Genomic DNA, 16,005 nt, shown 5'->3' with positions numbered 1-16,005 from the left:
CACTACCTCGGATGGGGCTCGCCACCTCAGGAGCAAATCCCGACTGGTACCCGTGGCCGCCTGGCTGCCGCCGCGGATCATCCACAACGTCCGGACGTTGTTCTGCTCAGCCCGGTACTCGGCAGTCTCCTACTCCCCCCGTGCTCGTGCAGCCGCCGCATGGGGGATCTCCCGGTTCTCTAGTTCCAGTTGACCCTGTGTCATCTGTCGATACCTCATTAGTGCGTAGCTTGCAGTTATCTCGATGGATTTATTGACCTTGCCATTTAGCCCGAGCCGAATGTTCGCAATGATTGTCTGGGTGATAAACGCGGCGTATGGGATGGGGGTTTCGTGTTTCGTCCCGTTCAAAAAATATAAAAATGATCGCGGCCGGTGGTTGATCGGTGATGCGCGTTCCGCCAAGATAGTGCCTAACGCCGATCATTTCTGAATTATAATCAGTCCCGCACTCTGGGAACTCATCAAGGACATCCAAAAGGCCTGCCATCGCCTCCAATTCCTCCATCTCACGTTAACCCCGTCTCTGGTCACGTATTTACCGATTCGCAGCGGTCGTCGCCAGTTTCGAATATCCGACGTTGTAAGCGTCCTTGCCGAATTTGTAGATTTTGTCGTAACTATTTCGTGTAAACGTGCGAAGGCCACGCAGATGGGTCATTACGCCTAGAATCTCCGCATAAAGGGTTAATGGTTTGTTATTTGATTCACCCGGTAGCGCGCAGCCGACGCATAAACCGTTGGTTGACGGTATCAGGTTTATTTTTGCGTAAAATATGAACATCTTCCCGTAGTACATGTAGTTGGGTAAAATCCTGTCTGGTTAAGACGTCAACACCTCGGACGCAGAATTCCGTTATGTAGGGTATCGTATTTCGTAAAACACCGTCAACATCTTAGACCGCACGTGTGCGAGTTTCGGTTCCCAACGTAGTCCGCAAAGAGTAATTAAAATAATGGATCGTCCAAGTGGGCGAATGATGAGTTTTGTGTCCCGTTTCGGTCCTTATTGATCAGTATTCTTCCCGGCCTAGAATGAAATTCGAGCGGCGTACGTGGCCCGTTAATTTCACGTAAAGCATCTTATGGTGGGTTCATGCACAAGGAATTAACACTAGCATTAATTTAATTTAACTTTTTGAAAAGTTAAATGATGACAATTTACCAGAGTCGTTCATGCACACATTTAGATACTTTAATTTAATTTAGTTTAACCGAAAGTTGGGCAACTTTTATCTTTGCTGTTAAAAATTAAATGAATTCTATTCTGCGCATGTGTGGGAAACGGCAAGATGTCAAATGTGCGTCAAATTCAAATGTCATGTTGTGGTCAATGTGGTCAATTTGTCTATTTGTCATGTTCATGAGAATTTCATATTTCATAGTTTGGTGTTCTAAAAAACCAGTATTTACTGTTTACCTGTGGTGTTTAAATATTCGACGACTGTATTATTATATTAATACGTACATTTCCCCAATAATGGATGATGGGGCGTTAATTGATTTAGTTAGAGGGTTTACACTACTCTATGACAAAAGAAATTCCGACTACAAAAATAAACTGAAAAAACAGAATACCTGCAGGATGTTTCGCCAAATGTTGCTCAACAATTGCCAGTAGCGCATTAAATAACGCCGGAGACAACCTTGTATACTTGAAAAACTGTTCCTTATCATTTTGTTTAATAAACTGTACCAAACTGTGATAATGTCCAAAGGTAATTCGTTCACGATTAAGGGGGCGTACGGCCCATCGACGAGGACGTCTTGGTCCCGTAGACTGCACCGCTACCACTGATGCTGCGGATAAAAGCAACATCATTGCAATAGCAGTTATTATTTTTCTTCTTCTTTGTCTTGAAATCTTCATTATTACACGAACTGATTCTGGATAAATAATAACACTCGCGAGTCGAAACTTCGAAGCACGCCCGGTCAAATCGCGCCAAATTTTTTAATGATAAACATGTTCTGCGCAAACGCAGGACGAATTTATTTTCACATTTGGCAGCCTGCATGAACGGCTCTTTTTAGTTTAGTGTAAAAGTAGATTACGTTAAATTAAATTAAATTCATGCTACTGTTAATTCCTTGTGCATGAACCCACCATTACTCTAGTTACTGGTCGGCTCTGGTTTTGTCGTGTTCCTCTTGGAACCCGAGAGGTACTTGACTGGGTCGCGTCTGACGCCGATGACGTAACCGATGATTTTGGCGTTTTTAAGAGGCCGATAAGGGTGTTAGTTCTTTATTTTCCGCGGCGTAAATCGTGAATTTCCTTTTCTCGTCCTTGATACCTTCCAGTACCAACTTTACCTGGTCTTTCGGACTCCGTGGAATTTTCAATTGATGGATTAGCGCCAGTTTTTCAAAAGAAGACGGTTAGTGCGATTTGGGGACGCCAGCGAACATATTAAATAACAAGCTGATGGGATCGCGTTTCGGAACGAAATTTTGCGTTAACCCCTCCTTCCACTCGGCCCGGGTAAAAAAACGAGTCGGAAGACCTCCGTACCAGACCTCTGCTGGTTCCCGCAATTTTGATAGGGCTAAATGGCTCGTTACTCTACCGTCCAACCGGAGATATGCAATATTGGCTGCTAATGGTCCCGTCGCTTACCTCGTTTCGTTGTCTTACCCATCTTACCACGTCCGACATTCCTTTAAATATAATCTCACTCAGACGCGGGACCGTCTTCTCCGTGCGTTAGGAGCTGGTACGACTCTGGCTCGGGTGTCGCTTCCGAGCTCTCCCTGAACGACCCTCCGTTGTCGACCTCGGGGTCCTACGACGATGACGCCGTCTTCCTTCCCCGACCTGCGATGCTTGGGTCGACTGTCATGAGATCTGGGCCTGGACCTGGTACTCCGAAGTCCCAAGTCCCGGGGTCCATATCTGGAGCGTGATCTCGAGGCGGCTCGTGAACGGGGCATTATTTCTTGCGTACTTGTTCACTACAACAACTATTTTTCACTGCACCACTTATTCGGGTCTTTTATCCCACTTCTGATGTCAGAGTAAAAAAAGAAAATAGGAACTGAATGAAGATTTATTGTCCTTTCGTAACTTAACCATCCAACTCTGGAACTATGAGTGGTACCCTTCGAGGTTGGTCATCGAATGACGCCTTGCGTCCCGGTCTCCTGTTCCGCGTTTTCCTCAGTTCTCGATCGTCACGTAGTACCTGGTTTTATACGCGAGCCGTCATCGATAAACATGGAAATGCTGACACAGGTAGGCTGTAAAAATTAAATTTTTAAACTTTGATAATAATCAATCGATGTTTACGAAAAATCAAAATTTATAATTTTAAATAAACAACAAAAGCAAGCATATCTTTTAGATATAGCTGTTCCAAATTCACATAATATAACACAGACATATAACACAAAAATTAATAAATATTTAGAGCTGTCCGTTGCTATGAGCAATCTTTGGTGTTTAGAAAAAATTTCGATTTTACCACTTGTAATTTCAGTAACGGGAATAGTACCGCAATCTCTTTTTAAAAATTTAAAAATTCTGGATTTAGATAACACATTGGTAGTTGAAATTCAAAAAGGTATATTATTATACTCATGTCACATCGTGAGGAAGTTCCTTAACATTGACACAGAACATAATACACAACAAAGTCAAAATGCGGAGGCGAGACGCCGGTAATTATGTTGATAAGCACTGCACTATTACTTGACAGTAATATCCGTAATAGTGTATGTACTCCGGCAAAATTGCCGGGCCGCCGGGTGGAGGTGGGATAAAATTTAATTATTTATATTATGTTTGTTTCTCAGGCGTTAAGGAATCTTCCAAGACAGAAGACTGCTTCAGTCACCTTCAGGAAGAATATAAATATGTTACTCCTGAAAAAATAAAAGGTAGGTCTGTTCTTATGTTATAACGGGTGACTATTAAAATTTTCACTTTGGGTTGGCTATGGATCATTCTTTGTTTTCCGTTGCACCTTAGACACTGTCAAGTTTGACATTTCAATAAATGTTTTTTCTCTTAATTTGGTTATGTTTCAATTGTACTGAGTGACATTTGTCCTTCGTTCTTGCGTGTGTCTAAAGTAACAGAAAAAATAAAAACTCCTTCAAAGCCAACTCCAAGTGAAAATTTTAATAGTCACCCGTTAGTTCAAATACCTAATTGATACTTATTTTAATTTAGATGCGCTTCGAGCTTTACCTCCTACCATCATTGGGCATTCTCCTGAATCCTGGTCTGTGGAAGAGCCAGAAAAGACATATCCAGTGATCAAATTAATTTGTAATCGAGTTATCCATGAATCCGAAATCGTATGTCGTTTCTTGAACAAAAAACACAGGTTAGATCTGGACATATCAATCTAAAAGACATACGGATTCAAATCCATGGATGACTCGATTACAAATTAATTTGATCGCTCTTTACTTACCACAGACCAAGATGGTGAGGACTTCTTTTTTTACCACTCCCACTCAAAGTAAGAGATGAATCCAATTATCTTTAAAAAAATATTGGAATTTGTATTTATTTTATTTTTTTACGAGTATTGTTTTACTATTGGGGACACGCAAAACTGGGCAGATGTGTCATTCATTGTCAACATTTCTAAACCATACCTTAGCTACTCATAACCAAGCTTAAGTTAATTTGACAGTTTTTTTGAAAATATCAATCATAATGACGGTAAAGGTGCATTTACATTGACACTTTTTGAAATGACAATAACAGACTGTCCAGGATTCCATGTCCCTCATTATACAATATTGTTTATAAGGAAGCCTTTAAAACGCGACGCGTAGCGCAAGTGCTTTAAAGACCCTTAAAACGTGTATTATACGCTATTTTTTATTATACTATGGCGGACAAAAAATTTTGAACGATCAAATTTTGGCATATCAAAAAATGTCAATGTAAGCTGCCCTTTACTGTTATTATGACGTTTATAAATTAAATCGAAAAATTGACGGTTTGAAGTAAACGTCTCAAGTTTATAATAATAATTTATTGATACAATGCCAGCCGTATCTGAATTTACTAAAGCCAAAATTGTAACCCTTCACCAGAGGGGTATGTCGTATGGGCAAATTTCGACGAATTTAGGGTTATCGAAGGGCACTATCCATGCCATTATGCGGAAGTGGGAACACACTGGGACGGTGGTTCGGCGTCCAGGTTCTGGAAGAAGGCAGGTGTCTTCCGTGGAACAGAACGAAGCACCCCCGAACTATCACCGAAATCTGTGCCTGTCCATGAGGAATAGATTGCTCTTGGTTGTACAACAAAATGGAGCAATGATCAAATATTGACTTCTTCAGTTTTAGTTGTACCTAAAGTTTTTTTTATTTTAAACTTTTAATTTTAAGTTTAATAAATAAATGTTATAATTTGTTAGTATTGTGGATTGATCTGTACTTTGAATTTTTGGGGTCGTTCTGTCTTGACGTAAATAGAACTAAATTTGGTTTCATCTATGATGGAGACATTCCTGATTTTGTGTTGATGCTAAACCTCTAAGAACTAGATAGGTACGTATCTACATTCTACACCACTCGATAGCCTAGGGGCTGCAGCGACTTTCGTAATTTCGACGGCAAAGACGAAACGATTAAGATTCATCCACGTTCACCATTCGTAAGCCGACATAGGCACACCAAAATTTTTGTGTTAATCTATGATTGACTAATCTGTCACTGGTGACATGACAGGAAAGGCAAAAATAAAAAATGAGGTTAGTTGACCATAAAGCCAGTTTTACATTTATATGTCAAAGGAATAACAAGTCGTTCAAAATTTTTTGTTACTTGCACTACAATCTGAAAAATATTACAAAAAAAAGTAAATTCAAATACCTTTTCCGAAGTAATCTGTGTCATTAATTGTTGAGATAGAAATGGTCAATTGTTGTTGTTTCGTTCTCCTGTATATTTATTAAAAATTGTGTATAAATGTGTATAATAGGTATTTATTATTATTATTATTCAAAATGTAGGTGAATTTGAAAAAACGGGAAATGACATTTCGTAATGTAATTTTGGTTTTAAATATTTGTGGAGTACTTTTGTTGGTCCGGAATGAATGAGACGGTTCGATGCGTGATTTGAGTTTAATGTAACAATAACGGTAACAACGATGAATAACAAACAAGTAACAAATGAATAACAAAATGGTGAACGGCGTGGTTGGTGGTGCGGTGGTTGAAGTTGATCGGCGAGAGAGCGAGTCTAAGGGATGCGGCGTCTTTTATCCCTTCGGTTTGGCTCCCCCTAGTGTCGACACGTACGTGTTGTGGTGCGTCGATAGAGGTCGCCACATATTTGTCAATTAATTGTCTACTCGACAGTACCTATCAAATAATTTTTAAACACTTTATGTCATTGAATTATTTATTTATAAACTGATATACCGTCAAAAAATTGTAATCTATTTCTAAAAAGCTATTTTCAAACTGACAAACATGAAAAGAAACGTGTCGGTTTTTTTTTGACATTTCCCGTTTTTTTTTTAAATTGAAATACATACAATTAAAACCAGACATCACTTTTGTGTTACGTCAAAATCCAAATGTGTAATTAATGCTTTTTTGACACTGACATTTAAATGATGGCTAGTTTTTTTTTTGCCGGCCTTTTGCATATGTAGAAACGCCTTGTTTTATGCATTCGCTTTGCTCGTATATCAATTTTTGTATTCTTACTTGTTTTATAATAAATATTGTAACATTTTATTTGACCTTATTTTGAATTATCACCCTAAAAAATTTTTTGGAAGCAGTGCATAGTACAGGATTCAATTTTGCCGCCGTAGCACGATTACAGGCCTACAATCAACTTTTTACCGACTCTTCGTAAAACTTTTTTGCGGCCACTATAGATGGCGCTGAAACTTGTTATCCGTTGAATCTGAGAGAGTGGCCAATCTATTCTCTTCTTTATCTAGGACGCTGAGAGTAGAGTTATACTGTGGTAGAGTCCCGTGTTTCCGGTACCAACAGTACGCAATAAAAGAACTAACTAGTTCCTTCTGTGTTTGTTTCGGCGGCGGCAATTTGAATTTGAATTGGGATATTACAGTGATCTTATTTTTATTTTATTTTAACTTTTGTTCATAACCTCAATAAAGAGAAAGTGTCATGATTAATCTTATTCGCTAAGCTACTTAGATTGCTAACTTGTTTCGAATTAAATAAAATATCAAGTTCTAGGGGTTTTTTGTATTTTGGGTTGCATGTAACGAAATTTTTATCGGAAGTCTCCTGAATAACCTGTATATTGTCGAACGAGAGGGTGCTCTAAAGGAACGAGTGTGACAACATGTCTTGTGAAACGAGTGTAACATGCTATTTTTTCTGTTTCGGCTTTATTAATTTCATTTTTTTAAATATAAAATCTAGTGACTTTTATTTTAATGGAATTGGATTGGTATTTACGAAGTAATGTCATTTAATTGAAAATTAAATTTCAAATTGTTTCCTAAATGTTGTTAGGTACAATAATAATCTACCCCTTTAATAGTTTATTTTTATCTAAAACATGGATTCAGATTCAAATGGCATCACATTTTTAACACTGAATTTTAGTACATATCAGTACCAACCCCATATTCAATAATCACTAGAAACCATGCAATAAAATTGAAATTTGTCCAAATGACAACAAAACGGGGCTTCCAAACGAGAAAATAGAACTTTGGTGGAAAGTGCGCGGTCGATGATCATCCATATGAAAGAATTACCTACCAAATTATGGGCTGAGGCTTCCAATTTTAGAAGGGGGTGAGGGTGCATGATTTTTTTTTGTGCAGCTGTGTTTTTTTTTTTTCGGTAGTTCGCTATACCTAACCTTTGTTAGAAACTAGGTCGTTCTGATATAATTGTATTTTCTTTTACTTCAAATAAAGGCTCTACAATATAAATCGCAACAATTCCGAACTTTACGAACGCACTGTATATTAAAGTTTCATAAGACGGCTCTTGAAGTACGAACTTAAGTTTAAAAAACCAGTGGCGTAGGGTCTTATGCAACGAGTTTTTTTAAGTGGAGGAACTGAATTGACTTAACGGTTTTTGGAGGTCCATTGATGTAACGTATTTTTTCTCTTTCTTTATCCGCTCAACCTTAGTACCTAGTGTCATTTGAAGAACATTCAGCTATATCAAAGATCATGATGTTAGCGTTTCTTCTTTGGCGCTCAAAACATTCTTAAATGGAGTCTTTAAATTGCCACTCTATAGTCTACGTAAGTCATTGCCCAAAAAAAAACGCATCATCCACTTATTTTATTGATTCTTTTTTTTTCACTTATTGAAGTGAATTTCAATTTATATCATAAAAACGAGGGAAACTTGTTTGAGCAACAGTAAGTGTATGCCATTAAAATTAAGCAACGAGGTATTGTAGACTAGTCGATAGTTGCTGACACACAGTAAGAAGAGAAAATGTCACCGAAACTGTTCTTCGCGTTTCTTTTGCTGTGTCAAACGGTGAATATTAATTTTGCATGTAAGAACGGTCTGCTAAGTACCATAACCTATACACTAATCGACTCAAATAAGATCATGCGGAAGATTTATAACTCAACCGTCATTAGCAGCAGATTTAATGGAGGTTCCATTGGTGCTGGAAACCAGAATTTAACCAAACTGTGTTGTGAGCACCTCCACATCACTCATAAGGTTAATTTAGTTCAATTCAGCAATTTCCAAATTGAAGAAATTGAACCAGAATGCTTTTCGAAACAAATGTACAAAGTATTTAACAGTCTTGTATTCATAAACAACAAGTTCCCAATAGTGCGAAAAGGCATGTTTAAAAATTTACAATGTCGTTTAATTGTCCTGGTGAACAACAAAATAGAGTCGATTGAAAATGAAGCGTTCGACAATTTACCAAATGTAGAGACGATAGAACTACTCAAAAATAACTTGATTCAGTTGAACCCTAAATCTTTTCTCCAAACACCGCAACTGAGAACACTAGACTTGTCAAGAAATCGAATTAAATTTATAGAAAAGGAATCGTTTACCTTCTTCGAACGAAATTGTCCGAATATTGTTCTGGAGTTTAACGAGATTTCTAAAGTAGACAAAGGTGTGTTCAACGGGATGACTGCAGAAAATGCGACCTTGCGTTGGAAAAACAATTTTGTGGAGTGGTTGCCCGAAGAAATTTTTGATGGTCACAGTTTCATCGATATCGATTTGACGAACAACCCTTTCAAACAATTTTCGAATAAGTTTTGCGAGAAAAATTGCAGGATGATGGCGTTCCGCATTGAGTCGAAGCATCTAGACGCAGAAACGACAGAAAATGTGACGATTTGGGCCGAGGATAAAAATATCGAGACACATCCGAAATATTCAATTCCAGAGAAAATTGTTCAAGAATTGTGTTCTGGAAATGAAGACAATTCGTACAGTTCGGATATTTTGGTTCTGGCGATGTGTTTAACTTGGCTGATGATTTAATAAGGCGCGATTACACAAGTGCGTTTTTAGATGTAAAATGTTTCAAGTGAAAATTAACTATTGAAGATTTCCTTGGCTTCATTTAAATGTCGTAATAAATATTGTATTGTAACACCCGAAGACTAATTTTAACGCGTCTAAGAACTCCCCGAATAGACAAATTATCATAATACAGGGTATTGGTATTGCTATGAAAACTTGTGTTTTGTTCAATATCATTGTCAAGAAAATAAAACTCAAACATCCAAACCAACCTCACAAATTTTTTTAGAGCGCTAAAAGCGGACCCTAAAAGCAGTTTCTATTGAAAAATACAGATTTTTGGTGTTTATTTTAAAAACAGCATTGGATTTCAATTAAATAATATTAATTATTTATGCCTTGCTCCTTATTCCTCCAAGACATCCATAATGATACAGTGTGGAATAAAATGATTTACATCTAGTTACCTTTGGAACTTTTGCACATGTAAATTTTCCTGTGCCGCTCTACTTTTTTTTTTGAAGTGCCGAACTATTAGTTCTGTCAATAAATGTCATCAATCGAATTGACAATTGTTACAATTTACTAAATTGAATTAAAAAACGTTGGTGGCCACTTTCAACACTAGCTGTGACTTGCTTTTGTTAGCTCCTTTTTAATTTCATTCTCTACTTTGCATTCATATCATCCCTTCGCAATAAATCACATTTGGAATTTTGGAATATTTTGAGGTTAGGCTTTCTTTTTTTTATAGAGCGGCATTTCGTATTTTTACAAGGGTAATGCAAAGGTAACTAGATGTAAATCATTTTATTCCACACCGTATATTTTTTATAGAATAGGTACTATTCCGGACACGGAATCTTAGCCAACAATTTTTAGACATTTCTAAAAAAATGATGTAAACCAAGCATTAGTGTCATTAATAAATGACAATTATTAAAGATCACTTTGAAGTTTTTCTTGTGACATTAAAAAAGCAGGGAAATGTCACTATTGAGTCAAAAGTTGGGTTATATCATGGAGGTAGTATTAACTACTATAATACTACCTCCATGGGTTATATTCAATAAGGCTAGTTCACACCTATTTGTCAGTTAAATGTCATTTGTGGCCAAGATTCCGTGTCCTGAATAGTACATACATATTACTTAAAATCAGTAACGAGCATCATAGAAGTTTTCACTTCTGTCGTGCGGTCTTAAGCACACACTCTTTCTTTTTACATTTTTACTTGTTATTTTTACTTTATTATAGTACCTGTTTACTCTACCTCTAACAATTATTGTGTCAATTTGACAGAGAATAATTTTAAACTTTCGAGTCTTTTTGACAAGGTTGTAAAATTTTTATATCAACAAGAAAGAAATATGTGACTTGGTCACAAATACGGAGTATTAGGCATTCACGAATTCACGATCTTTTTGGGACCGAGTTGGCTATGATTTTTTCTTTTCATGTTGGACTAACTGACTCAGTGATGCAACGGATGAACGGATCCAATTTCTTTTTTCTGTCAGTGTCTGTTCGACATTTTCTTACCACCGCATTGCCACATTTATTATTTTAATATTCGTAAGAAACTAGATGATTTATTAAGAGTGTAAAAATAATTTAAATTTCCGTCAAAGGAACAGTAAAAATTGCCAAAATAATTTTATGACGATAAAAAATTGCTATTAAACGATTTAATTTAATTTAAAAAGGACAGACCAGATTTAAGAGATCCGGCAACAATGTACCTATTCTGAAAATATAACCCTAATCTGAAAACAACCTAACGTAACACAAAAAGTGTCAATTTCCTTTAGGGAATTTAGTTATCACCGAGGTATTGCCAACAAAATCACTAGATGGTCATAGCCAACTCGGTCCTTAAAAGATCGTGAATGCCTTATAGGTATTTTACGAGTGACAGTGAGCCCGATGAAATTGAAAATGCAACCCACAATACATTTCCGAAAAAATGCTGGCTGCTGAAATTAAAATATCCAGCTTTTTTCGAAAATGTATTGTGGGTTTCATTTTCAATTCCGTCGGGCTCATTATCAGTCGTGAAATACCCTGTATTTTAAAAGAGTCAAGAAACGATTACCGTTATTTCTTAAAAATGTGCGTTTTTATATGCATTTAAATAAACAAGAAAGTTATTAACTAAGAGTTGTTATGAAAGATAAATTAAGAAGATGTTGCAAGAAAATAAGTCTTATAATAATGTTTAAAAATAAGTTACACAAACAAGACATTTTAGTAGTATATAATTCAGGTTGTCATTTGTCAAAAATGTTGTGCGATAAACTAAAAACTAATTTTATAAATTCTTGCAGAAATCGTGTCTATTTTGTTCGGCCCCACATGTTTAAGATTTTCCGTAAATGTAAGCAAACGTAAAATCTCAGGATTGCCATCGTGGAGCTTCAAGACCAGTTCTACCTGAAAGATTGTCGATTATATTTATGCAACTAAAATAATGTATTAATTACCTTGGAAAAATGGGACACTTTTCGTCGATTTCCCCTTGGGAGCATAATTTTCTGTAAAAGTTTTTTTTTAATATTGATGCAATATAAATATGAAATCAGTTACTTCGAATCGTGAGCTTTTGTATCATGGAATCTAGATCCAGTGATTTCATATAAATGGCAAAGTCGGGGTCTTTAGTCATTTTTTCATTAATCTCAGCTTCAGCCAATCGTGGATCAGCTCCGGATTCAATTAACAATCGGAAAGATCGCAAATCGTAATTTTTCAAAGCGGTAGACAAAAGTGATTGACCATTTTGATATTTTTGATTGACATTTGCACCTTGTTCTATGAAATATTTTACCAGATTTAATTTTTCCAATTCTAACGACCATACAAGGGAAGAATTTGCAAGGGTTGCATCTACTTTGAAACCTTTTTCAACTATGTGATTGAGTATTTCAAAATTAAGTTTTTCGACGCGCACTTCAGGAAGATTTTTATCAGCCAAATTTAATTGGGCACCACTTTCCATTAGAAATTTTACAATATCCCAATGCTCTCCACGAGCGGCTATAATTAAGGGTGTTCCTGCATCATTTCAGAATTAAGTTTTTTGATATACACTTCTAGAGGAAGGTTACCATATTCACTAGTCAAATTTACGTCGGCACCGCTTTCTGCTAGAATTTTTACAATATCCAAATGTCCTTTGCGAATTGCTATATTTAAGGGTGTTCCTGCATCATTTCAAAATTAAGTTTTTCGACACACACTTTTACAGGAAGGTTACCATATTCACTAGTCAAATTTACATCTGCACCGCTTCTTATTAGATATTTTGCAATATCCAAATGTCCTCGCGTAATAGCTACAGTTAAGTGAGTTCCTGAAGACACCACATTAAGAGGAGCTCCCCTTTCTACCAATAACTGTACCACATCTAAATAGCCTAAATCAATAGCATGTAATAAAGCTGTATGAATGGTAAATTCAGCACCGTGATCCAACAGGAGATTTATTATATTTGTGTTTCTTCTGTCCACTGCCCAATATAAAGGAGTTTTACCATTTATATCCAGTTTACAGGTATTTGCATCCGCAATTATTAATTTCTCGCTAATTTGATGAAACCCGGCTTTGATACTGATGAGCAAAGGAGTATTTCCTGTTGTTGCTCCTACATTGGGATTTATACCTTTCTCCAGCAAAAAATGGACAAGGAGAAGCTTATTCTTGTACACTACGAACTCGAGTGGTGTATATTTAGCGGACCACGTTGGTAACCCAAACACAATTTTACTCATGTTATAACCTTCTCTCAACATTTGGGTAAGAACAGTGGTATCACTGTTCAATAGAGCATTGTATAATCGCCTCTAAAACATATGAACATATTTAACAAACTGGAAATAAACAATACGGGTTGCAAAATGTAAAATAAAAGTTCTAAAAATGCAGCTATAATGAAACAATTTTCAAAATTTGACATTTAGAACTCGAAGAGGTAGATAAAGAAGCATTTTAATTTTTCTGTTACCAGCGTGATGACTGAATCTATTAGAGAGTAACTAGCATGTAGATTGAACTTCGTGAGAGTTATTTTTTACTATTTGTTGATAAAAGTATGATCAACGATATTGTGGTCAGAGTCAAACCATCCATATGCAAAGAAGAATGCCACAAAACTTGACATAAATATTAGTGCACCATCGGCTACACACTTATATTCCAACAACAAATTAACAAATAAAAACTTTATTGGGAAATCTCAATATAGTATGTGCCTCCTCGAGCTTGAATTACAGCGTCCATTCGCCATGACAATTCCTTCCTTGAATGACAGCTTGGTTTATTTCTTCCCATTCTTGAATGACTGCTGCACTTAGGTATCTCAAGTTTGCAGGAGCAGAAACAATGCGTAGAAAATTCTCAAAAATTGTTAAAAAGCAATCAGACTTGGAATATAAATATTTTTAGCTTGTCTTAAATGAAAAAGTAGTTTAAAGTGTGGTCGCTGAACAGATGGAGTAATAAAACCGCCCCCTAGTGCCCGCGTATTTTAAACAGCAGCATTGGCTTATTCAAAACGTGCGCATATTTTTGAAAGCCTGATGTACACCCACAAAAATTACTTGACGGCATCTCATTGATTTTAACCTCGCTTCGCCAGTTTGACCACGTGTTCATGTTTGGAGAAAATGTGCACGTCAATGAATGCAACATTTTTCTCAGTCTATCATATTCTTATGAGAATGTCAAATGGCAAAGAACCTGCCTCATTGTGAAACAGGCTTCGGCGTATATCGTTCTGCGCAATTAACGCCACATCCCTTTTTTTATTGCTCCATCTGTTCAGCGACCATACTTTAGCACTGTAAAGTTTGAAGGAAAAAGAGTTTAAAACAGAAAATTCAAATTTCGAATTTTTTATCTTGTAGGTATTTATCTAAATGAAATTTCTTGTTGTCTTTATTCAAGATCGGGAACTTTTGAATCATTTTCAATATCGATAATTCTGGTTATCACATAATTTTTTACAAAGTAGTAAAGTGGTAAATACAGACCTATGTATGTTGAAAAATATTTTTTTCCCTACCGGTTAGAATCATAGGCTGTGAATACCTCATTTGAGGTGAGAAAATTCAACTTTCTGGCTAAGGTAAGAAAGTGAATCATGAAATGTTTATGGTAAAACTGTACCAAAATACAAATGTCAAAAGTGTCAAATGTGAAATAAGTTATTGATAAATGAAAGCCAATTCAATAAAGCAAGTTGGTAGGTCAATCATATAATCTGAAAAATAAACAGATAAGCTAGGTAGGTTGATTAATTTATCCTGTTTATTTCAAATTTTCGAACAAACGTCAAATCTTCAAATGCGATGATAAGTTAATTAAACAAATAACCCAGCCTACTATTCAATTCTCAAAATTTTCGTTTTAATCAGGAATATAACCATCTTTTTTGGGCTTTTTTCAACGAAGTTGTACCGGTAGGGAAAAAAATAGTATTCAAACCTTGTTAAGAAAGTGCCCTTGCAGACCTTGGGCACTTACAAACCTCGGCTACGGCTCGGTTTATAATCTTTGCCTGCGGTCTGCAAGAAAGCACTTTCTTACCTTGGTTTGAAATATACTATTCTTACCGAATGTTTTTCATTCAATGTTACCATAGACGGATCCATCACAAAACAATATACTTATCTCAAACTTTATCGGGTAAATTACTAAAACACATCCGAAATATACCAAACTCTCAGATAACCAAAACAGATAACAAAAATTAAAACTGTGTAAGTTAATGTATTTACGTGCTCAAAGTTCACAGTTTCTAATTACATTCACTAATTTACAAGTAACGACAAGTGTCATAATAGGGCGTAAATTGATTGATAAGCTTATCATCACTTATCAGTTAATCTTGAATCACGGTTTTTGTTGTTCCTGTATTAGTAGCATGTACCTAGTTTATACAGGGTTATGATAAAGTAACGCACAAAATTCATAAAACGCACAGTATTAATTTTTGAAAAAAAAAATGCAAAAACACGGCAAACGGTTTTTTTAAATTCTGCGTCTTTTAACGTATGTATACGTGGAACAACTTAGTAGTACGTTGTTAAGTAGTCATTAAAATATCAAGTAAAAATATTTTAAAATATCAATTTTCTTTTTTGTAGAAAATATGGACCTATTCGTTACACTAAATGTTACATTCAATGTACAAGATATTGAAGATATTGCACCCTGGCTTCGCTAGGTCTGTCTTACCGTCATCTGAAATAAGCCTAAGCAATATGTCCAACAGTACTTTGGTACTATAAACTAGAACTATAAATTTATTGAATATGAATCCTACTTTTATCCAACACCTGTTTATTATGAAGTCATAATAATGCCGATTTTGAATATATTATGAGGTCTATAAAACACTAATGGACTTATGAACCCTTAATTAAACTGTTTTTATAAAATTAAACAGTTTAGAGAGAATTGAACAGTTTATTGAACATCAAAAAATGTAATACATACATAAAATTAGAACAACTCTTTTTTTGGCGTTAAAGAAGTAACCCAACAGTCTTTGCTTACCCCAGAAACA

The 16,005-nt window shown here is 35.9% G+C and overlaps 1 protein-coding gene and 1 long non-coding RNA gene across 5 annotated transcripts in view; one reads left to right on the top strand and one right to left on the bottom strand.

The window, feature by feature from the left end:
* Positions 1-15,294, bottom strand: part of LOC138129696 (ankyrin repeat domain-containing protein 29-like) — a 263,705-nt gene extending 248,411 nt beyond the window's left edge. For 2 of the 4 annotated variants that reach the window (XM_069045973.1, XM_069045974.1), the window contains exons 1-3: positions 15,050-15,294; positions 12,694-13,279; positions 12,545-12,640 (exon numbers count right to left, since the gene is read on the bottom strand). In XM_069045973.1, the coding sequence (XP_068902074.1) occupies positions 12,545-12,640; positions 12,694-13,279; positions 15,050-15,088 (721 nt within the window). In that variant the 5' untranslated portion in view covers positions 15,089-15,294. Of the gene's footprint in view, positions 1-11,626; positions 11,871-11,920; positions 11,972-12,023; positions 12,492-12,544; positions 12,641-12,693; positions 14,698-15,049 lie in introns of those variants that run through there. The other 2 variants (XM_069045975.1, XM_069045976.1) reach the window with 2 other exon arrangements.
* LOC138129711 (uncharacterized) lies at positions 2,201-5,390 on the top strand. Its single transcript, XR_011159351.1, has 3 exons — positions 2,201-3,235; positions 3,796-3,879; positions 4,175-5,390. It is a non-coding gene; the product is annotated as an uncharacterized lncRNA (long non-coding RNA).
* Positions 15,295-16,005: the final 711 nt, after the last annotated feature.

Source organism: Tenebrio molitor, chromosome 4 (assembly GCF_963966145.1).
Source record: "Tenebrio molitor chromosome 4, icTenMoli1.1, whole genome shotgun sequence".
Taxonomy (NCBI): Eukaryota; Metazoa; Arthropoda; class Insecta; order Coleoptera; family Tenebrionidae; genus Tenebrio; species Tenebrio molitor.
Note: the sequence above shows the minus strand (reverse complement) of the source record. Positions and strands in the feature narration are given on the sequence as shown.